Source organism: Chionomys nivalis, chromosome 3 (genome assembly GCF_950005125.1).
Source record: "Chionomys nivalis chromosome 3, mChiNiv1.1, whole genome shotgun sequence".
Lineage (NCBI taxonomy): Eukaryota > Metazoa > Chordata > Mammalia > Rodentia > Cricetidae > Chionomys > Chionomys nivalis.
The window spans coordinates 80,876,862-80,900,479 of record NC_080088.1 but is presented as its reverse complement, the minus strand read 5'-3'; the positions used below and the strand labels follow the sequence as shown (position 1 = coordinate 80,900,479).

Sequence of the window (23,618 nt, the reverse complement as noted above, 5' to 3'; positions counted from 1 at the left end):
AAAAGTGATTTTGAATTTGTAGGTATTTGCAATCATCACCATTAGAAAGGAAATGCGTTCATATTCACATAAGAGAATCAGGGAACTGAATATTGGTTAGGAAAATGTCTTCTGTGTGAATAGCTTCTCTCGTTCATTTAAATATGGAATGTGGCTTTTGTCAAATACTGTGGACTCCCAAGTTACTAACAGTTATGAAGCAGCTAAGAATTGAACAGTATTCTGTTCACAAGGTATTTCAAGAACATGATAGAGTTTTATTGTTCCAATTGAAATGGAACAGAGTACTGCCTGTAGAGAAAGACTGCAGAAGTATTACTAAGTGCTTCACTCTGACCACATGACATCATCTACCCTAGGACATCTAGTGTTAGGAAAGCAAATAAAATAGTATAGATTTTGCTACTCCATTTAGAAAAGAGCATCTATAGGAACATCATCAAGTATTGTTGCCTCTTCCTTCTCTAATAATAGATATGACAAAATCATCACACAGTAACTAATGTAAAATTAAAATTTCTGAGAAAGATGGAAATTATTGTGTATATTGTTTTTCTTACATTAGGATGCAATGCATTTATGAGTTAACCAAGTTATAATAGTGTTACTTTGTCTGGTTTTCTAATCTTGATTATTACTAAGCATAGGTCTCATCTAATGTTTCCTCTGCTTGCAGTGGTGCCTGCTGATGGTTGCTTTGCTTCAGCAGTGCCAGGCAAGAGCAAATTGCGGATCTATATCTATGTAAGTAGCTCTTCTCTGTCAGTGCTATTCAGAGATCTACTTTACGGATGGAGAATTAAATTTTTTGGAACATTTTCACTAGTGATGGCCTTGAGAATTGTTCCAAATTTATTTACATGTCCTGGACTTTCTATTCCTTCTTCTGTCAGTCATTGACCACTGGATGAACTGTGAGATATTTAAACTCCAGTTGGGGCAGTTCGTTATCTGTGATGTATATTTGACTTATGAACAGCATTCAGCTTTGAGCTGCCACAACACATCTTGACAATGATTTCAGATAATGCAGAAGTGATCTAAGTGATCCTCTTAGAAAACCACAGTATTTACTGTTTATGTTTTCACCACACTTTACTGTTGATCATAGCATGACACAGGTAATTCATTTATTTCTATGTTAATCACTGGTAGTAAACTTAGACAACTATTCCATTTTCTTTTATCAGTTATCCACTTTGACTATGGACACCAACATTTTATTAACTTACTTGTGGAATTTTGTACAGCCCCAAAAGGGTTTCAATTGCAGCAGAAAATTCAGGCCTAATTCCTGCAATGATTCCAAGAGCATTGTATTGAGTTTTGAATTTGTAGTTCACGATAAACTCACTGCTTCCAGACAGCCACATCAGAGGGCCCTCTAAGGTTCTTTTGTGAGAGTCAAAGGTGTTGTACATGTGGAAACCCAAGGTCACATTGGGAAGCAGGTGAGAATCTTTATTGATCTCCTCAATGGCAAAGTAAAAGGTCAGCAAATATTGGTAGTTCTCCCATCTTTCCCTAAACAGGAAGAGCAGAAGGATGAGCACATTCAGGACATTATTCTCAGAAACTCTTTAGCAAATTCAGGAAATTTGGAGACTACAATCTCTGACATCTTCACTGACATGTAAAGCTTTGTGATAATGATATCCCAGGAACATCAAGGAATGTCTCACAAAGTCTCAGTATTTGAATTATATTTCAGTAATTGACTTATTGAAGTACATAATATAGATTTAAGTGTCACTTGTCTGTGTATTATGGCTGGTGAGTACATTGTCCTTATAAAGTTTCTATTCATGGAAACATTGGAATATGAAAGAATAACTAAGGTTTTCCTAGAAATATAAATAGGAGCTTCATATACTTTTATTTTGCAATGATTATATTTTATACTCATTTTAAAAGGCGCAATAGCTTTGAATGCACACCTAATATTAAAGTGTTTCTTTGGAAGATAAAAAGATGGCTAGGCAGTTAGCCACTCTGACTCCTCTTGTAGAAAACATGGGATAAATTCCCAGAGCCGACATAGTGGCTTAGAGTTATCTGTGGGCCCAGGTAGGAGATTCACATCTAGCATATGTGGGCATTGGGCAAGTGGCATACGCACATATATAAGAAGGGAAGCACTAAAACACATGACATAAAAATAATCATGTGGTGATATTTTGTTTGTGTTATAGCAAATGGAGCTAACTGAAGATCAGAGTGCAGAGTTAGTCACACTGTCTAGCCATAGAGGCCAGGCAGTGGTGGCACACACCTTTCATACCAGCACTGAGGAGGTAGAGGCAAATGAATCTCTGTGAATTCAAGGCCAGTCTGATCTACATGAGATAGATTCAGTCTTTCAGATAAACAGAGCCAACAGTTGGTGGCTCATACCTTTAATTCCATCACTAGGGAGGTAGAAATGGGAGGTATATGGCTGGGCAGAGACAGAAATATAAGGTGGGAGGAGACAGTAGCTTAGTATTTAGTCCAAGGTTTTGTAGAGACAGCATTCAGTCTGAAAAATAGAGACAGGATTGCCCTTTAGGTCTGAGGTAGAGGTAAGAACTAGGGACTGGCTGCTCTGCTTTTTTGTTCTTTCAGTTCTCACCCCTGATAGCTGACTCCAGGTATTTTTTCTTAGGACCAGTTAGAATTCCTGTTAAATAAATATTTTTGAAAAAGTGTCTCTGGAATTTGAGAAATTACTGAGAATTTAAGACTACTTGCTTGTTCTTGGAAAGGACCCTACTTCACATCACAGTAGCTATTTTTTGGGTTACAATAGTGTGCAACACCACTTTTAGGGGAATACATGTTCTCCTCTGACCCATGCTGAAACCAGGCACACATGTATTCACACAAACAGATAGGCAAAACACCGACAGATAGAAAATTTAAAAAAAATATTTAAGAAAATTTAGTAACTAGTAAATGAAGATGAAATGCAGATTAAGTGAGTGAGTAGTCTCCCATGTAAGCCAGTAAAAGATTCAACGTAAGTAAAAATAGAATATAAAAAAGAGAAAAAGCTCCTAAATTCATGAAGGCAGTAAAAAAGTGCTCAAAATGAGAGGAAAGAAACTTTGGAAGCAGGAAGATGGACTGAACTGTCTCACTCATGGTATTCAATGGCTGGAGTGTGGTCCTTAGTAGTGACTTTCAAAACTTGGGTTAGATGAGTGCCTGGCTAGTCCTCTACTTGAGGCAGTATAAGAGAACTCATGAGCTTCAAGTCCCCTGGTTGCTACTGCAGAAGAAATTTGGTCAAGAGATTTGTGGGCTGCAGTAAGAAATGCCTTTTGGTTACACTGTGTTAATTTGAGAACTATAGCTAGATGCTATGTTAAGAGAAAATCTGTTGTTTAAAAATTGAAAATTAACGAATATTGAGACAGTGAGAAATTAATCTTTCCCAGGGATTATCTAATACCAAGTGTTCAATAGTATAAATGTATACCTATAGATAATTGTTTACTTGGGCATAAAATATGTATAAAATATACATGTGTATAAATGCATACACATATAATTGTATACATGTGCATAAATGTATACATTTGTATAAATATATGGATATAAATATATTTGTATAAATGTTTCCATATGTAGAAATATATACAGGTATATAAATGTATGCATCTGTATAATGCATAAATGTATTGTAATCTTTTATTTATTTATTTTTTTAAAAAAATAAAGCTTGCCTAAAAATCAGAAAGGCAAAGCTAAACCACTAGAGGTCAGGCAGTGTTGGCACACAATATTAAGCCCAGGATTTGCTAGACAGAGGCAGACGAATCTCTGTAAGTTCAAGGCCACCCTGGTCTATACAAGATCAATGCAGAAACAAATCCAGGTGGTGATGGCCTACACCTTTTACTTCAGTACTAGGGAGTCATATGCCTTTAATCCAGCAATAAAGAGAATATAAAATGAGAGGAGAGAGGCTTAGTCTGTGCTTAGTGTGCTCAGTCAGCAGTCACCCAGCCTTGGTAAATGTAAGATTCTCTAACGTCTTGGCTGCTTTTCTTTACTGGTTTTCTGGTTGAACTCCAACATCTGACTCTGGATTTTGTTATTAGTGCTGCATATATGTGTGTAAATGTAAGCATGAGTATAAATACATGCATGTATATAAATATATTGAAGTGTAGAAATGTCTATGTGTATAAATGCACACATGATGTATAACTGCATGTATGAAAACTCCTAGAAAGAGCTGTCTTCAGACTAACTGATTAGAACTTCAGTGACCTGGGGAGATTGGAATGTTGCAGGTCTAGAAGCTTGTTATCTTATTCCAAGGTAACAATAGCACCCTGAAGAGCCGTTTATGGGCACCTTTGCAGGTTAACGAATCTCCTATAAGTAATAAATAAAGCCCTTTTGGAATTTAGTCTCTTAGTAGAGCACTGGCTTCTGACATCCTAAAAGCTAAATTTGGATCTAGAATAAATTCTCTTTTTTTCCTATTTGAGCTAGGGGTTGAGATCTTTTTCCTATGGCACAAAAGAAATATGCAGCACCAAACAATTGATTCAGATGGTTATATTTATTTATTTATATATATGAGCATTTTCTTCATAGCAATAATTCTAAAACAATGACTTCGAGAGGGAATGGAGTTGGGGAGACAGGATAGAGTTGGAGGTAGGATAGGAGTGCAGGAAAATTATGAACCAGAGGATCAGGCAGAAGGTAAGCTAGTCTAGGAAGGCATAAGAAAGAGACTCCAGGCATGGGCAACCACAAACCAAGCTTCTTACCAGAGAATTATCCTGGAGTTTAAATGAAACCTCTGAGCCTGAGACCAGGAGGAGGGTAAAAATACAGAAACGTGAATCTGTTGATCATTGCAGTGAAGTACATGACCTTGAGTTTCCTGCGGTCTGTGTTAGAGCCACACACAAGCCCTCTTGTCTGGTGACTAACAACCAAAATGTTTTCAAGTGTCAGGACCTGTACTGTTCTCAAGTCTTCCCAGTCTCAAACCTCTATGGAGGCACCCTCCAACTGAAATCAACCGGAGCAGTATGGCCTGGGGTTACCTCAGAGAGTGAGAGAATCCATCCAGCACTCAGAATCACAACTCAATATGTCTACAGAACTCTGATGTTCAAAGTGAGAAAATGGGTCCTATTAACACAGGCCGATCGACATCAGACCTTCATAAAATAAAGACTCAGGAACAACTTCAACCAAAGAAAGCGTAAGAGTCCACACTGTCAGTTGACCTCCCTCCATATGAACAGCTGGAATCTGCGATGACTGAGAACACACAGAATCCTTTCTCTTATACTTCATCTTCCTTTCTGTATTTTAAAATTTGATTCAAATTTTCTTCACTATATTTAATAGAGTAGGTATGTTTTCATTACATGAGACTATCTTGCATGCATAGAGTGTGCTTTTATCAAATATTCACAAACACTCACCATCCATGGATGTTAACAGGTAGGAATAAAGTTTTCATGTCAGCCTCAACTTGATTTCTCAGTGTCCTATGACTTGACTATGTGATGTTCTGTCAAACATATCCTACCATCAAATTCTGTAGGGTAACCAAGAATAGTGGAAATAGCTTGCAGTGTCTGAGTGTACATGGACAACATTCACAAATGATTTAAAACAGGTAACCTATACCTAGCATGGGTCATTGCATTTAATGGTCTATGGTATCTGTGAGAGGCATTATCCCCCAACTATAAACTAACTCCCTTTAAATGAGTTTTAGGTGTACATATTTTAGGAAATAGACTACAGTAGTATATTTCCATTAGGTTTTCTGCAAGGTTTTAATGTTAGTTATTCATCCACACACTCTCTCTACTGTGCTCTCCCATCATTCCTCACTTCACAATTTCTGTTCCAGTATTTCCAATTTCTGCTTTGTATCACATGTACTCTATTCCCCAAATAGTGAAATCTCAACTCTTTTGCACCTTTTATTTTACTGATATATATGTGTACTCCAGTTAAGTAGAGATACATGAAAATTCAAAAATAGAATCTGCATATGAGCACATTTAGCATTGTCTTATTATATCTGCATTACCTCATTTAAACTGGTAATTCTAGCTCCAATCATTGCATGCATAGTTCATAATTCTATTTGTGTTTTCAGATGAATAAAATTTAATTGTATACATGCATCGCAGTTTCAATATCCATTCATCAGTTGGTGGACATTTAGGCATATTCAATTTCAAAGCTATTGTGAATAGAACGACAATGAAAATGATCAAGAATTTTTATAGTTTTTTACCGCTGAGTAGTACTCTAATATGTATATATTCCACACTTTCTTCATCCATTCTTCCATTGAAGGGCATCTAGGTTGTTTCCAGGTTCTGGCTATTAAACAATGCTGCTATGAACATAGTTGAACAAATACTTTTGTCATATGATAGGGCATCTCTTCGGTATATTCCCAAGAGTGGTATTACTGGATCTTGGAGTGAGCTCTTAAGGTCCAAATGAGGAGCAGAAGAAGGGAGAACATGAGCAAGGAAGGCAGGACCACGAGAGGTGCACCCACCCACTGTGACAGTGGAACTGATCTGTTGGGAGCTCACCAAGGCCAGCTGGACTGGGACTGAATAAGCATGGGATGAAACCAGACTCTCTGAACATGGAGGACAATGAAGGCTGATGAGAAACCAAGGACAATGGCACTAGGTTTCGATCCTAATACATAAACTGGCTTTGTGGGAGCCTAGCCTGTTTGGATGCTCACCTTCCTGGACCTAGATAGAGGTGGGAGGACCTTGGACTTCCCGCAGGGCAGGGAATTTGGACTGCTCTTCAGTACCTAGAGGGAGGGGGAATGGAGTGGGGGGAGGGGGAGAGACGTGGGGAGAGGAGGAGGGGAGGACGGGAAGGGGCGATATGTGGGAGGAGGGGGAGGGAAATGGGAAATGGGGAGGAGGCAGAAATTTTAATTAAAAAAGAATAAAATAAAGAAAAAAAGCAACAACAACAAAGAATTTTTATAGTCGGATATGCAGTACTTTTGTTATATTTCCAGGATTGATAGACATAGTGGATAATGTAGATATCTTTCCATACTTTTAGAAATCTTTAACACAAATTTCCATAAGACCTACATCAGTTTGTGTTCCATTTTACCCACATAAATGTCAGCATTTATTGTAATTTATGTTCCTTGGTAAAATGAAAGCTCAAAGAAGCTGTAATTAATATTTCACTGATTGCAAAGGAGATTGAACATCTTTTAACTCTTTCTCTGTCATTTATATTTCATCTGTTGTGAATACCTAGTTTAGTTCCTTGTGTTTTAAATTGGGTTGCTTGATTTTAATCGATATTTAAGTAAGTGTCAGTTGACAAGCCCTTGGGACCTCCAGTTCCTGTTATCCCAATTCTCTGATTTTGAATTAAGTGAGAACATTTGAGATGTAATCTTGAAGCCATTCAGTATTGCTGGGTGAATGGGTTATTTGGTGTTTGCAACCTGTGCATGAGTGCATGAGGCAGCTTCTCTTGCCATATTGGGTGCCATTATGTGGAAACACATGTTGATCTCTTGTGATTTGGGATATTTTTTTTTGTCAGATTTCTTAATACACTTGGGAAAAACGAGAAACTTACCCTTCTCTCTCCTATTCTTGTTCTCCCTCCCAGTGTGTTCTCTGCTTACTCAAGGAACTTGCTATGCATATTCCTCATGTACAGTATTCAAATCTCTTTTATGCCTCAGACTTAGAGATTCCAATATGCCAAGCTGTTTTATTGTAAATAGCTTGACTTCACGATAGCTCCATGACCAAAGATTACACATTGGATTTCCAAATACTCATAGAGTGCAATAATTTCTACCACTTAACACACATATGATCACAATGTCTTTTATTTCTAAATTTTCTCTACTCTCCTCTCAAAAATCTTTTATATCTGTGTTTTCTTTGCTCTCTGCACTTCTCTTCATGTTGGAAGCTTCTTTGATCTTTGCTTGCTCCAATTCCTCCCTCTAATCACTGGATATAGTTTATAGAGGTTTAAATACCTTTGAGTTATGGATAATATTAAAAGTTGTTTTATTCTACTATACTCTATAAAAACGTGGCTCTGGATTTTGGTTTTAGCCCCTCCTCTTCCAGAACTGAGCAAGCTATTCAAAAGTTTCTTTCAAATTTATTCAGTATCAGATTGGTCATCTGAATTTACAACAGGGAGAAGAATAAAAGAGAATAGTACAGGAAAAGACTCTGTGTTGTTTAAAATATATAAAAAGCAATATTTTCCTACAGAGATTTTGGCTGATAACATGCTCCCCACGCTTATATCCCTAAAACTCCTGCTAAAGTATAAAATTTGCCTTAAGATTTTAAAGACAATTTTTTAAAACTTATTTGTCTGAGGATTTGTGATTTACTGGGAGTGGTTTAAAAATACATGAAATAATTAACAAAAGTCAGTTAAAATTTGTAACAAAAGACTTGATAATTAAAAAATCGGCTTATGTGTAGTTTGGATTCAAGTCTTGTTTAGGAAAACTCATCAGACACAACATTCTCTATTCAATTTTTATCTAAAATAGAATTTAGTAACAGTAAATAGTTGATGAATGTTTCTAAAATACAAAGTTTATAAGAGCCTAATTAGGACAACAGGAACTGATTTTGAGAAGCATGTGTGAGCAGTTATGTCATTGGTAACTGTGTTCAACACTAAGCATCTAGACAAATTAGATAAGAAGCTACATGTGTTTAAGAATAGTTACATTTGATAAATAAAATTTACAAATTCCTAAATTATATCCATGCTAGGAGAACCTGACTTGAAGGTGGACATATATCCTCTATGTCTTTGCTAACTTTATAAATATTTAACTGTTTGAAAAAAACTAAGTCATATAGGAAGTTGATATTCTCTAAAGGTTCACTATGAATGAATCACAAAATTAATGTTCCCAGTCTCACTGTGGACTTTATTTATTGTTAGTATTTTATTTTGACACTAAAAATTCCTCACTTAAATCTTCAAAGCAAAATTTTAAGAATCAAACTTAACAGATATAAAACTGTAAAACTGTAATTAACTGTTAGCATAAAAACAGACACGTGGATCTATGGAACTGAAATGAAGACCCTAATTTTTATCCAAACACCTATGAACACCTGATTGTTGACAAAGAAGCCAAAAATGTACAATGGAGTAAAGAAAGCATATTCAATGAATGATGCTGGCATAACTAGATATTGAAATGTAGAAGAATGCAAATAGATCCATATCAATCACCATGCACAAAATTCAAGTCCAATTGGAACGATGATCTCAATATAAATTCTGTTTTACTGAACCTCATACAAGAGAGAGTGGGAAGTAGCCTTGAACACATTGGCACATGAGATTGCATCCTACATATGATACCAGTAACACAGACACCAAGAACAACAATTAATAAATGGGACTTCCTGAAAATGAGAAGCTTCTTCAAGACAAAGGACACAGTAAATAAGACAAAAATGGCAGCCTACATAAAGAGAAATATCTTGACCAACCCTATGTATGACAGAGTACTGATCTCCAAACTAAATAAAGAACTCAAGAAATTAGACATCAAAATACTAAATAATCCAATTAAAATGGGGTATAACTTTAAACAGATAATTCTCAACAGAATTTCAAATGACTAAAACAAATTTAAGAAATTGCTCAACATCCTTTGTAATCAGGGAAATAAAAATAAAAACAATTCTGAGATACAATGTTATACCTCTCTTAATGACTACGAACAAAAACTGTGATGACAGCTTATGTTGAAGAGGATATGGAGTAAGGTGAACCCTCATTCACTGATGGTGGGAGTGCAAATTTGTACATCCGCTTTGGAAATCAGTATGGTGGTTTCTCAGACTGGTAATCAATCTACCTCAAGACCCAACATTATCAATCTTGGGCATATACACAAAGGTTGTTCAATCATACCACAAAGACACTTGCTCAACTAAGTTCATAGTATCATTAGTCACAATAGCCAGAACCTGTAAACAAGCTAGATGCCCCTCAAATGAAAAATGGATGAAAGAAATGGTGGTACAATTACAGAATAGAGGATTAATCTCTTATAAAAGCAGTGACATCATGAAATTTGCAGGCAAATGAATGGAACTAGAAAAGAATTATCCTGAGTGAGATAACTAAGACCCAGAAAGACAAACACAGTATATACTCACTCATAAGTGAATATTGGTGGTAAAGCAAAAAATAACCATGCAATAATTCACAGCCCCAGAGAGGCTAGGTAACAAGAAGGGCCCTAAAGGAGATGCACAGATTTCCCTAGAAAGAGGAAATAGATGAGATCTACTGGGCAAATTAAGGGTAGAGGGGTAGAGGAGAAGATATAGGGGATAGGAATATGAGGTACCGAGATGTTCAAATTGGTGGAGGGACAGAGAAGGAAAGCAATGAAAGAGATAACTTGATAGAGGGAGCCCTTATGGGGTTACAGAGAAAGTTAGCATTAGGGAAATTTCCAGGAATCTATAGCATTACTCTAGCTAAAAATCCTTGAAATAGTGAAGATGGTATCTGATCTGGCCTTCTTCTATAAACAGTTTGGTGACTACCCTCATTGCTCCCAGAGGGCCTTCATCCAGTAACGAATAGAAGCAGATGTAGAAATCCACAGTCAAACACTGGGTCCAACTGAGGAATCCAGTTAGAAAGAGGGATGAGGGATTATTAGAGCATGAGAGGCAAAGACATAATGGGAAAATCCGCAGACACAGTTGATCTTAGCTCCTGGGAGCACACAGACTCTGGACTGACAGCTGGGGTGTCTACATGGGGCCCTCTCTATGTGGGTGACAGTGTGACTTGGTCTGTTTGTGGAGCCCCTGGTAATGGGACTAGGATCTGTCACTGGTTCATGAGGGGGCTTTTTGAAGTACATTCACTATGGTGATATACCTTCCTTAGACTTTGTTGCAGGGGGAGTTGTTTGGTCCTGTTTTAACTTGATGTCCCAGGTTTTGTGAACTCCACATAGGAAGACTTATCTTTCCTGAGGAGTGGATGGGGGATCGGGAGGGGGTAGAGATGAGGTGCAGTGGGAGTGAGGGGGATCTGTGGTTGGTATGTAAACTGAATAGAAAATTTATAATAAAAATAAAATAAAAATAAAATAAAGTTGTAAACTCTAGAAGATAATTAAGACATGCAAGTTACAATCCCTTACTTCAAACTCTACTACAGAGCTACAATACTGAAAATAGCCTGGTATTGGCATAAAAACAGGCAGGAGAACCAAAGAAACCAAATTGAAGACCTAAATATTAATCCACATACCTTTGAACACATGACTTTTGACAAAGAAGCAAAAAATATCGAATAAAAATAGGAAAGCATATTTAACAAATGGTGCCTGTATAACTGGATATCAACATGTAAAATAATGAAAATAGACCCATATCTATCACCATGCACAAAACCCAAGTTCAAATGGATGAAAGAACTCAACATAAAGACAACCACACTGAACTTTATAGAAGAGAAAGTGAAAAGCACACTTGAATGCAATGGCACTGGAGACCACTTTCTAAATATAACTCCAGCATCACAGACATTGAGAGAAGCAATTAATAAATGGGACCTCCTGAAACTGAAAAGCTTCTGTAAATCAAGGGACACAGTCAACAAGACAAAATTACAGCCTACAGAAAGGGAAAAGGACCTTCACTAACCCCACATCAGACAGAGGTCTGATCTCCTAAATATACAAAGAACTCAAGAAATTGGTCATCAAAAGAACAATCAAACAAAAAATATGAAATACAGATCAAAACAGAGAACTCTCAACAGAGGAATCTAAAATGGCTGAAAGACACTTAGGAAAATGTTCAACATCCTTAGTCATCAGAGAAATGTAAAGCAAAACAACTCTGACATTCCATCTTACCTGTAAGAATGGCCATCATCAAAACCACTGATGACAACTTGTGCTGAACAAATTGTGGGGCAAAGGGAACACTCCTGCATTGCTGGTGGAAATGCAAGCTGGTAAAGCCCTTTTGGGTGTCAGTGTGGTGGTTTCTCAGAAAATTAGGAAACAACCTTCTTCAAGACCCAGTAATACCACTTTTGGGTATATATCCAAAGGATGTTCAGTTGTGCCACAAGGACATGTACTCAACTATGTTCATAGTAATATTGTTTGTCATAGCCAGGACCTGGAAAAATCTAAATGCCCATTGACAAAAGAATGGATAAGGAAAATGTGGTACATTTACACAATGGAGTACTACACAGCAGAAAAAAAAACGGCATCTTAAATTTTGCAGGCAAATGGATGGATCTAGAAAACATCATTTTGAATGAGGTAACCCCAACCCAGAAAGACAATCATCATATGTACTTGCTCATAAGTGGTTTTTAAACATAAAACAAAGAAAACCAGCTCACATATCACAATCCCAGAGAACCTAAATAACAAGAGGACCCTAAAAGAGACATACATAGATCTAATCTACATGGCTACTAGAAAAAGACAAGATCTCCTGAGTAAATTGGGAGCATGGGGACCTTGGGAGAAAGTTGAAGGACAGGGTAAGGCAGGGAGGGGAAGAGAGAAAATGGTAGAGCTTAATAAAAATTAAAAACCAAAAATCAAAAAAGACATGCAAGTTAATGATAGGGCACTTTATAAACAATCAAACTTTTTAATGTACTCAGAGTGATGCTCTTCATTATGATGAGTACAAATGAAATGAGGGCAATCTTTAGCCTTCTGGATATTCTATCAAGGGCAAGCCTGAAGCAAATAACCAATAATAAATAAAGTCTGTCTCAAATAAGGTATAAATAATAAATTATATGATGTCCCTCAATGCCCTCAGAGAAATCTGCTGAAAATGGAATTGAAGTTACTCAGTGAAAAAGGCTTCCCATGATAGACAAAAATACCAGCTTCTACAATCAGCAGCTGAGACTATCCACAAACATAGCAGAAACAGACTCCACTTGGATCTTACCTCAGCTCTGAAAATTTGGACATCTGGGCGAATAACTGGCACATGCTTCACCCACCACCAGGTCCTTGCCAGAATATATGAACTATTGGACTGAACGTCATATTCTGCCTGGCCAAAGAAGGTTAGTTTTCTCAAGTTTCTCCTCTATAGTAAATCCCCATAGTTCTGATGGTTGAAGACTGATGCTGCCCGTTTGGCTGCCACAGCCTAAATAGTGTCTTGCGTGATATTCAAAGAGTTACAACCTCTGCTTCCAAAAAAGTCATTGAGAACACTATGGAGTAACCCAGGCTGGCTGCCCAGGTATCTGGTGAAGTCTCTGTCATTTTTACAGATATAGATGCAACTTAGATTATATTTCCTGTTCATATTTATCCTTCTCAGATCTCTGATGGTGTTGCTAAAAAATTGTAGCTTTATAAGTTTAGCATCAATAGGTAGATCTACTCAACTCCTCCAAACAAGGTTGTAGCTGCATAGTCAGTACATATCATATTTGAAAATCAGGTCTTGTTTTTTTTTTTTTTTTTTTTTTTTTTTTTTTTTTTTTTTTTTTTTTTTTTTTTTTAGATAATAGGTCATCTGCTCAAGAAGGCAGACTCACTGATTGGGTTACCTTGCTGACATGTATCACACTGAGGAAGACAATCTCACAAAATAGGTTTAAATGAAAACTAAACTGAAGTCACAATGACATTACTAGCAAAAATTTTTTAATATTATTTTATTTAAAAGAACTTATTTTTATTGCTTCCATTAATCAACCATTTATGTACCCTGGTGAAAGATGAGATGGGGCAAAATGGTTTAACATTGATGTAAATTTTGAGAGTTTTCAGATATGTAAATGCAAATTATTAAGGTCTGAGGAAGCGATTTAAGGCTTGAGTAAATGAGATTTCAATATTTCAAAGGAGAAATTGTATTAATCAATGGAGATCTGATAAGCTATTTATTTATCCTTGACGAATATAGATATATTAATGAGTAGAGAACAGATAAGCTTATTTATCTGGCCTCGCTAAAGCATCATAGTCAAAGGGCAACATTTTTAATTTAATTTCACTGTTTTCTGAATATAAATTTATAAGTGGTTCTGATTGTGGTGAAAAAATCTCTGATATTCATATCCAAATTCTGAACAAAAGAAACAGGGAAAGAGTGTTCCCTTTGGGTTCTAAGCTTTTCCTACAGCTATATAGAATAAATCTACTGCACCTGTTTATAGACACCGATGAACTACTTTTTCTACAATGAGGATTTCAGTGCAGATCACAGGAAGTGGTCATGATAATGTATCTAAAACTTTTATCTCTATCTGTGAACTTGAAAATATTAAAAATATTCATGTAAGATTCAGAGTGGAGACTTTTAGCCACCTCCGACAGATCAAACAGACTCCAGATAAGTGTTGTTGTTAGTTAATAGTGCAAGCATTTCTGCCTACTGCCTATTCCTGAGGATTCGCTCTCTACATCTACTGGTCTTGGCACTCCTTCTACCTCCTGTTTTACTGGGTTACTAAAGTTTCCATGCTCTGGATGTATTCCTAAGATTACTTTAAATGACAAATAAATCAGTCATTTCCAGAGTTTTTTTTTCACTTACTCTATAACACCACAAATACCTAGAGGCCTAGAAGGGTGATTCCTGCTCACAGAGAAGTACATGGCTTGAACTTTCAAGAAATTACTTCTCAGTAGAGGACCCTTTTATTTTAGAATCAACGTTCAAAAGAGCATGGGTAACAATTATAGGAACAACAGGGAAAAACAACAGGAAATCTGAAAACTCAAGTTAAATAACTTCTCCACAATATCATAGGTAACAAACAAATGAAGTCAAAGGTGTTCAGAGAGATCAAATGCGAGATGAGTAAATCAAAAAGTAAAAAGATAATGACCTAGACGAAAATAAAAACAAGCAAGTGAATTCAACTGGGCATTGAGACAAAACACAATGCTGTACAGGAAGAAAAAGTCTGAGGGGAAAGGAAAAAAGCAGTATATATGTATATGACTCAGGACCAAGAAGACAAATAAAAAAATACAAATAATAATAGGAAATTGAAATTTCTGGGGAAGGGTATAACAAATAGGAATGCTTGAAATAAAAATTACAAAACCTTCAATAAAAACACTGGAAAGTGACTCCAGCAGAACTGAGTAAGCAGAAGACAGAGTATCAGGAATGAAGAATGTGATTTTTCTAACCACTGCATTAAAATATTAATGAGAAATTAATGAGTAATAAACCTGACTACAGTGTCCAAACTCTGATATCCTTTAAAGAGAACCATGTGGGATAGGAGCATATGGGATATCTATTAAAGACATGGGTATTTAACAGAAACTCTCCAAGTCTGTAGAACAAAACCAAAACTAAACATCCAAACATATGACATTTAGATCCCTAAATATATGCAAACAGGGTGGAAACTCTCCTTTTCCCATCTGAGTCAGTGTGTGTAAAAATAATATAAGCTAACCATAGAATCACAGCATGGACAGACAAAAAAATTTAGTGATTACCCTCTTTTTTCCGCTAACTGACTAGAAAAATAAAGAAGAGGAATACACTGGGCTGTAGTGGCTTAATGAAAGAATAAAATTTGCAACTGAATTTTACATTTTTGTGTTTATAATTCATTATTCTTAAAGGAATTACATGTGTACAGGGAGCATGCACTGTCATGTAGTCAGAATACCATCAGCACAGTCACACAAGTACTTACGTAGTGATATTGAATAATAGATCCGGTTTGCTATCAAAAAATATCTTCGTTACTTGAGATAGTTCTACTGTGATATAAATTGGAATAAAAGCACCTAGGATTATGTCAGTCTTCATAAAGGTGCTGGACATCCTGTATTCAGAACAGTCCCGCTGAGATGTTTCTGCTAATGTAAACAAATATTGCAGAAATAGGAAGAAGTGAACCAAAGAAATGGACATGTCAAGGTCTGCACAGAGACAATGCCCTGCAGTTAGGATGAACCAAGGAGATTATTGACTTAGGTCATGGAACACCTCATCAGTATCACAGAAGACTCTGTTAGCTACAAGTGGTTCCCGATGTTGCATCAGTCTCTCAGGCTGCACATAGCCTATGGCTGTCATGCCAGGCACGAGCACTGACAGAAACAAAGTCCAGACAACTGAGGGTAAGTCGGAGTGCTCAGATTCCCCTCTAAATGTAACCAGTGTTGTCCTGAATGCACTGGATTTTCATGCTTCTATTTCCCTCTCATGCTCTGGGGATCTCATAGCACTAGGACACTGCACCTGTGTCCTCTATGTTTTGAAAAACATACTTGTTTTTTTCCTATTCCCCCAACTCTGTGATTTCATAATCAACCACAGTTGACTTTGGAGAGCACCATTACTTGGGACATAATTGTACGTCACAGAAATTCTACTTGTATGTTTTGGATTGCTATTTTGGATGACCCATAGCAAAAGAATGAGAAAAGGTGAGAAAAAGCCATATCTGGACCCCACAAAGCATGCACATGCAATATTCCATACAATGGTTTCACAAGAGGAAGAAGTGGTGATATCAGTTTTTAGTGTCTGTCATCCAGAGACACAATAACTTTGCATCTGTCTTGACCACCTTGTCTGCTCTCTCATTCTTGTAGCAATAATTCTGAAGATGTAGAAATGAGTAAGGACATTCCAGACAAGTATAGAAGATCATTTTTAACGTCACCCATTCACGGTATTAACGTTTCCAACCAGCAAACTCATTGTCTGTACTCTGTTGTTAGTGCACTCTAACACATTCTCTCCCCCCACAAAAATTTCAAAAAACTACAAATAAATAGTAGAATAATACTTCATCCCTTTATTTCTTCCTCTTTCTTCTAATACTACTTATCAGAAATACCCTTGATATATTTCAGGGTTTTGATATATATTACTGATAATTATAGTATAAAATAAATCAAATTTTGTTATTATTTGTATACATGTTACATATAGAACAATAATGTATGAAAAAAGAAGGCATAAATTTTCAAAAAAATAAAAAGGGATATAATGAAATACATGGAGGAAGGAAAGTGCAAGAAAAATCAAATAGTTTTGTCTCAATAAACAAACAAATAATTACATGGATGTCTCTAATGTAGAACCTTACAAAATTTTTGTTATTGGAATCATTAAAATATACACAAAGTACTTTTGAATTGAACAATGTATGTTACTATTATTAGCTGTTCTATACAGAGTTTGAAGAATTTCTATAAATTATGTTTTGTCACTGAAATTTGTTCTTCTACAAGTCATTCCACAATGCCTGATCTCCAGACTCTCACAGTCACCTTTCAAACTTATTTCAGGGGATTGACTGCTTAGAATCTAATTATGGTTGAAGTCAGACAACATTTGATTTCTGTTGATACCTTATGTCACTGAATATAATTTCTGCACTGGTGCACATATTCAAAATAAAATGTTGTCTTTCTTGAAAAGTTCAGTATCATTCATATGTATGTAGAAACCACATGGCTGGAGCTGCCAACTTCTGCTGCTTATTGGGAAAAGAACATGGTACCCTCTTCAATTACATCTTTATAATCTTTATGTTTTAATTGGATATCCTAAGGTTGGATATTCTGGACCTTGATATGTAGATGAGGTTAACCTCAAACTCAAAGTTTCACGAGCCTCTGACTACCAGGGGCTAGGATTAAAGGTTGGACCAACACACCTAGTTGTAAGCTTTTCTTTAATTGTATTTCTCAAGTTTAAAACTTAGCTGGGTGGGATCTTGCCCCAAGGTCCATTACTCTTTTCCATTTCTAAATCTGTTTATCTCCTTGTTCAGCATGCTCTATTTTAGTAGAAATCCTCATAGGTTTTACCACTAATAACAGAGGATAAAGCCTATACATGATGTTTACAGATTTCCTCTGCCAATGGAAATAATCGAAATTATTTTAAAATTCTTCACTTTAACCTCAAGCAGACTTTTTGGTCAAGATAAAAGTAACCATATTCTTTATCAAAGTATTACAAGCATGATCTACAGACCACATATTAATATTATTCTCCTCTCTATCATCTTGTACAAGGCCCCCAAATTTCATCAAATCACATTCATCACCAATGTCTTCCATGCTACTGTTTCTGTGGTTAATTAATTAGTACTTAAAGCTTTCAACTGCAGAAACACAGCTTCCTACAATACAGAGAACATCAAGAGCTAAATGACCAGCCACCTGGTGGATACCCTAATCTCTAGGACCTCCATAGTGGGGCAAAATCCAAGATTCCTACCCCATCTGCCTCAGCTTCTATCGCCAGTCAGCAGGATAATTTTCTACAGGAAGGCTGCCTCAATACCAACCGCCCCCCATTCACTGGATCCCACAAGCTACAAGCCACATTCCACATGATCATCTCATTAGTTACTAAAAAATCACAAAATCCAACACCCCTTCATGATGAAGATCATGGAGAAATCAGGAATACAAGGAACATATCTAAACATAATAAAAGCAATATATAGCAAGCTTACAACCAATATCAAATTAGATGGAGAGAAACTCAAATTGATTCCACTAAAATAAGGAACAAGGCAAGACTGTCTACTCTCTCCATATCTCTTCAATATAGTTTATATAGTTCTGGATAGAGCAATAAGAAAACAAAAGTATATCAATAGGATTCAAATTAAAAAAGAAGAAAACAAACTTCTGTTATTTGCTGATGATATGATAGTATATACAAGTAACACCAAAAACTCTACCAGGGAAATCCAACAGCTGATAAATACCTTCAGTAATGTGGCAGGATACAAGATCAGCTCAAAGAAATCAGTAGCTGTAACATGAGGGGCCTGCTTTTTGGGGTTTCTATCCTACCTGGTACCCTACAGCTGGCAAGTCTCAAAGAAAATCACATAGAGTCTGCATTACTTATAAACTGATTGGCCCATTAGCTCAGGCTTCTTATTAGCTCTTGTAGCTTATATTAACCCATTATTCTTTTCTATGTTACCTTTTTCAGTGGGGCATGTCACATGTTGCTTCTATGGTGGTCTGGGCTTCCTGCTTCCCAGAATACTCCTGTTTTCATCACCCCGCCTCTACTTCCTGTCTGGTTGACCCACCTATTCTTCCTGCCTGGCCTGTCAGCTTTTATCTAAAACATGATTGACAGAATACAGACAATTCTCACGCACCAAGTAGCTCTCCTATATACAAATGAAAAAGAATCTGAAAAAAAAAATCAGAGAAACATCACCTTTCACAACAGTCACTAATAACATAAGATATCTTGGGGGTAACACTAACCAAAGAAGTGAAAGACCTATTCAGCAATAACTTTAAGTCTTTTAAGAAAGAAATTGAAGGAGATACCAGAAAATGAAAGGATAACCCATGTTCTTGGACAGGTAGCATCAACATAATAAAAAAGCCAATCCTACCAAAAGCAATCTTTAGATTCAATGCAATCCCCATCAAAATCTTAACACAATTCTCCACACACCTTGAAAGAACAATACTCAACTTCATATGGAAAAACAAAAACCCAGAATAGCCAAAACAATCCTGCACAATAAAGGAACTTCTAGAGGCATCACCACCATAGACATCAAGCTCTATTATAGAGCTACAAACTGAAAACAGTTTGGTATTGGCATAAAAACAGAGGAGTTGGCTAATGAAACTGAATTAAAGACCTGGATATTAATCAACACATCTATGAACATATGATTTTTGAAAAGAAGTTAAAATTATACAGTGGAGAAAAGGAAGCATCTTCAAGAAACTGTTCAGGTTCAACAAACTTGATGTCAACATGTAGAAGAATGAAAATAGAACCATATCTATCACTATGCACAAAACTCACGGTCAAATGGTTCAAAGACCTCATTGTAAATCAGCCCATACTGAACCTGAGAAAAGAGAAACTGGGAAGTAGTCTTCAATGCATGGGTACAGGAGACCAATTATTAAATATAACCTCAGTAGTACAGACAGTGAGAGTAACAGTAAATAAATGGGACCTCCTAAAACTGAGAAGCTTCTGTAAAGCAAAGGACACAGTCAATACAAAAAGGCAGCCTACTGAATGGGAACATTTCCAACATCAGACAGAAGACTGATCCCCAAAATATATAAAGAACTCAAGAAATTAATCATCAAAATTATAAATAACCAAATTTTAAAATGGTATGTAGAACTTAACAATATTCTCAACAGAAGAATCTCAAATGGCCAAAAGACACTTAAGAAAATGTTCAGCATCCTTATACATCAGGCAAATGCAAATTAAAACAACTCGGAGATACCATCTTACACCTGTCAGAATGGGTAAGGAAAAAACCACTAATGATAGTTTATGCTGAATATCTTATAGAGTAATGGGAACACTCATCAGTTGCTGGTGTGAATACAAACTTGTACAAGCACTTTGGAAATCAGTATGGTGGTTTCTCAGAAAATTGGGAATCAACCTACCTCAGAATCCAGTAATACCACTCTTGTGCATATACCCAAAAGACACTCAATCACATTACAAAGACATTTGTGCAACTATGTTCATAGCAGCATTATTTGCAATATCCAGAATCTTGAAACAACCTAGATGCCCCCTATCCAAATAATGGATTAAGAAAATGTGGCACTTTTACACATTAGAGTAGTACTCAGTGGTAAAACACAATGATATCTTGAATTTTGCCTGTAAATGGATAAAATTAGAAAACACTATCCTGAGTGAGGTAACTCAGACCGAAAATGATAATAATGGTATGTACTCACTCATATGTGGATACTAGGCATAACAAAGGCTATTAAGCCTATAATTCCTGATCCTAGAAAAGCTAAATAATAAGGTGAATCCTAAGAAAAAAAAATATAGATCCACCTGAAAAGTTAAAATAGACAAGAAAGACGGGCAAAATTGGGATCATTAATGATTTAAGAATACCTTACAGTATCATTTGACCAACTTCAGCTCGCCACCCCTTCCATGTTTCATTTCCGACAGTCTTCTTTGGTTTTTTTTCTCTCTTTTTTTTGTTTTACACTCACAAAGTTCAATCTATAATTCCCATAGAATGCTGGGTGTTGAGCATAGTGTGCAATATAGTTGAACTATCAGGAGTTGCATATTCTTGAAACAAACTTTATTCCCTTTCTCTAAGCATTTTTTTAGATGATAGGAGCTTGTCAGCAAGGCATGGGTCTCCACATCCCCTTACACTTTTTTCCTAGGGTTGCCATCTGGTTTGAGCTTGCTCATGTCTGATACATGCTATCCTAATTACTTGAGTTCACATGGACACCTGCCATGTTGTGTACATAAATACTATTTCCTTATAGTCATTCATGACTTCCTGACTAGGGGTGGTACAGAAGTTGATTGTTAAGTTTCCATGTGTTTGTAGGCTTTCTGGGAGTACTAATGTTGTTGAATTCTAACTTTACTCCATGGTGGTTCAATAAGACACATTGAATTACTCCAATTATTTTTTGCATTTGTGGATATTTGCTTTGTTACCAAGTATCTGATCAATTTTAGAGAGGGTTCCATAAAATGCTGAGAAGGTTATTCGTTCTTCTTTGGGTGGAATGTTCTATATATGTCTGTTAAAGCCATTTGATCATGACATCTGTTAGCTCTCTCATTTCTCTGTTAAGTTTCTGTCTGTTTGACCTGTCCATTGTCAAGAGTGGAGTGTTGAAATCTACTATTGGTGTGTGGGGTTTGATGTGTGATTTAAGTTTTAGTAATGCTTCTTTTACATATGTGAATACTCTTGTATTAAGGACATAGATATTTGGGATTGAGACTTCATTTTGATGAATTGTTGTTGTTATGAATATAAAGTGTCCTTCTCCATCTCTTCTGTTTGATTTTAGTTTGAAATCAGTTTTGTGAGATATTAGTATAGCCACAAGCACTTGTTTCTAAGAACCATTTGATTGGAAAAGCATTTCCCAACCCTTTACTCTGATGTAGTGCCTATCTTTGAGGTTGAGGTGTATTTCTTGTTAACGGCAGAACATAGGATCCTGTTTTCATATCCATTTTATTAGCCTGTGTCTTTTTATAGGTGAATTCAGACCATTGATATTATGTGATATTGATAACTAGCGGTTTTTAACTTTGGTTATCTTTCAGTAGTAGTGTTTGTGTGTTTTGCTTCTTTGGGTTATATTGGTGGGGATTACCAGATGTATGTGTTATTGTTGGTGTAGTTAGCTTTCTTGGGTGGAGATTTTCCTTCTAGTGCTTTCTGTAAGGCTGGGTTTGTGTATACGTACTATTTAAATCTGCATTTTTGTCATGGAATATCTTGTTTTCCCCATCAATGATGAAAGAAAGCTTTGTTGGGTATAGTAGTCTGGACTTGCATCCATGGTCTCTTACTGTCTGCAGCACATCTCTCCAAGACCTTCTGGCTTTCATGGTTTCCATAGAGAAGTCAGGTGTAATTCTGATTGGTTTACCTTTATAGATTATTTGACCTTTTTCCTTTGTAGCTCTTAATATTCTTTCTTTATTCTGTATGTTTAGTGTTTTGGTTATTATATGGTGAGGGAATTTTTTTTGATCCAGTCTATTTGGCATTTTGTAAGCTTCTTGTACCTTCATAGGAATATCCTTCTTTAGGTTTGGAAAGTTTTTTTCTATAAATTTGTTGAATATATTTTCTGTGTCTTTGAGCTGGAGTTCTTTTCCTTCTTCTACACCTATTATTCTGAGGTTTGGTCTTTTCATGGTGTCCCAGATTTCCTGAATGTTTTGTGTTAAGAATTTGTTGGATTTAGTATTTTCTCTGACCAATGAGTCTATTTACTCAATAGTATCATCAGCTCCTGAGATTCTTTCTTCTATATCTTATATTTTGTTGGTTATACTTGTCTCTGTCATTCCTATTCATTTTTCCAGATTTTCTATTTCCAGAGTTCCCTCGGTTTGTGCTTTCTTTATGCCCTCTATTTCAGTCTTCAAGTCTTGAACTGTTTCCTTCACCTGTCTGATTGCTTTTTCTTGTGTTTCTTTGAGGGATTTATTAATTTCTTACAGTTTTTAGTTTGTCTTCTCCTCCATTTTTTTTCTTTTCTTTCTTTCCTTTTTTTTGATTTTTGAGACAGGGTTTCTCTGTAGTTTTTGGTGCCTGTCCTGGAACTAGCTCTTGTAGACTAGGCTGGCCTCAAATTCACAGAGATCCTCCTGCCTCAGCCTCCCTACTGCTGGGATTAAAGGCATGCGCCACCACCGCCTGGCCTCCTCCATTTCTTTAAGGTAGGTTTTCACTTTAAAGGTCTCCATCATTTTCATAAAGTTATATTTAAAGTTGTTTTCTTCTACATCTTCTGGTTTAGGATAATCAAGTCTTCCTGTTGTGTGTCCTCTGGTTTATGGTGCTGCCCTGTTGTTTTTTAGGATGTTTGAAGAATTCTTGCATTGGTGCCTACCCATCTCAACCTTCAATGAGGCCTATAGTGTCTTGGCTTCTTGGACCAATCCTTGTTGTGGTTGTCTCTTGGGTCCACTCAGTGTTGTATCAGGGTCTTAGGTATACTCAGTATTGGCACAGGCTGTGTAGTAGGGTTCTAAGGAGCTCACAGGGAAAAGCAGATTGGGGGCGGG

General features: G+C 36.3%; 1 protein-coding gene across 1 annotated transcript in view; it reads right to left on the bottom strand.

Moving 5' to 3' along the window:
* LOC130871347 (vomeronasal type-2 receptor 26-like) overlaps nt 1-15,956 on the bottom strand; it is a 49,522-nt gene extending 33,566 nt beyond the window's left edge. The window contains exons 1-2 of the mRNA XM_057764694.1: nt 15,736-15,956; nt 1,233-1,524 (exon numbers count right to left, since the gene is read on the bottom strand). Of these exons, the coding sequence (XP_057620677.1) occupies nt 1,233-1,524; nt 15,736-15,956 (513 nt within the window). The remainder of the gene's footprint in view (nt 1-1,232; nt 1,525-15,735) is intronic.
* Between the last annotated feature and the right edge of the window lie 7,662 nt (nt 15,957-23,618).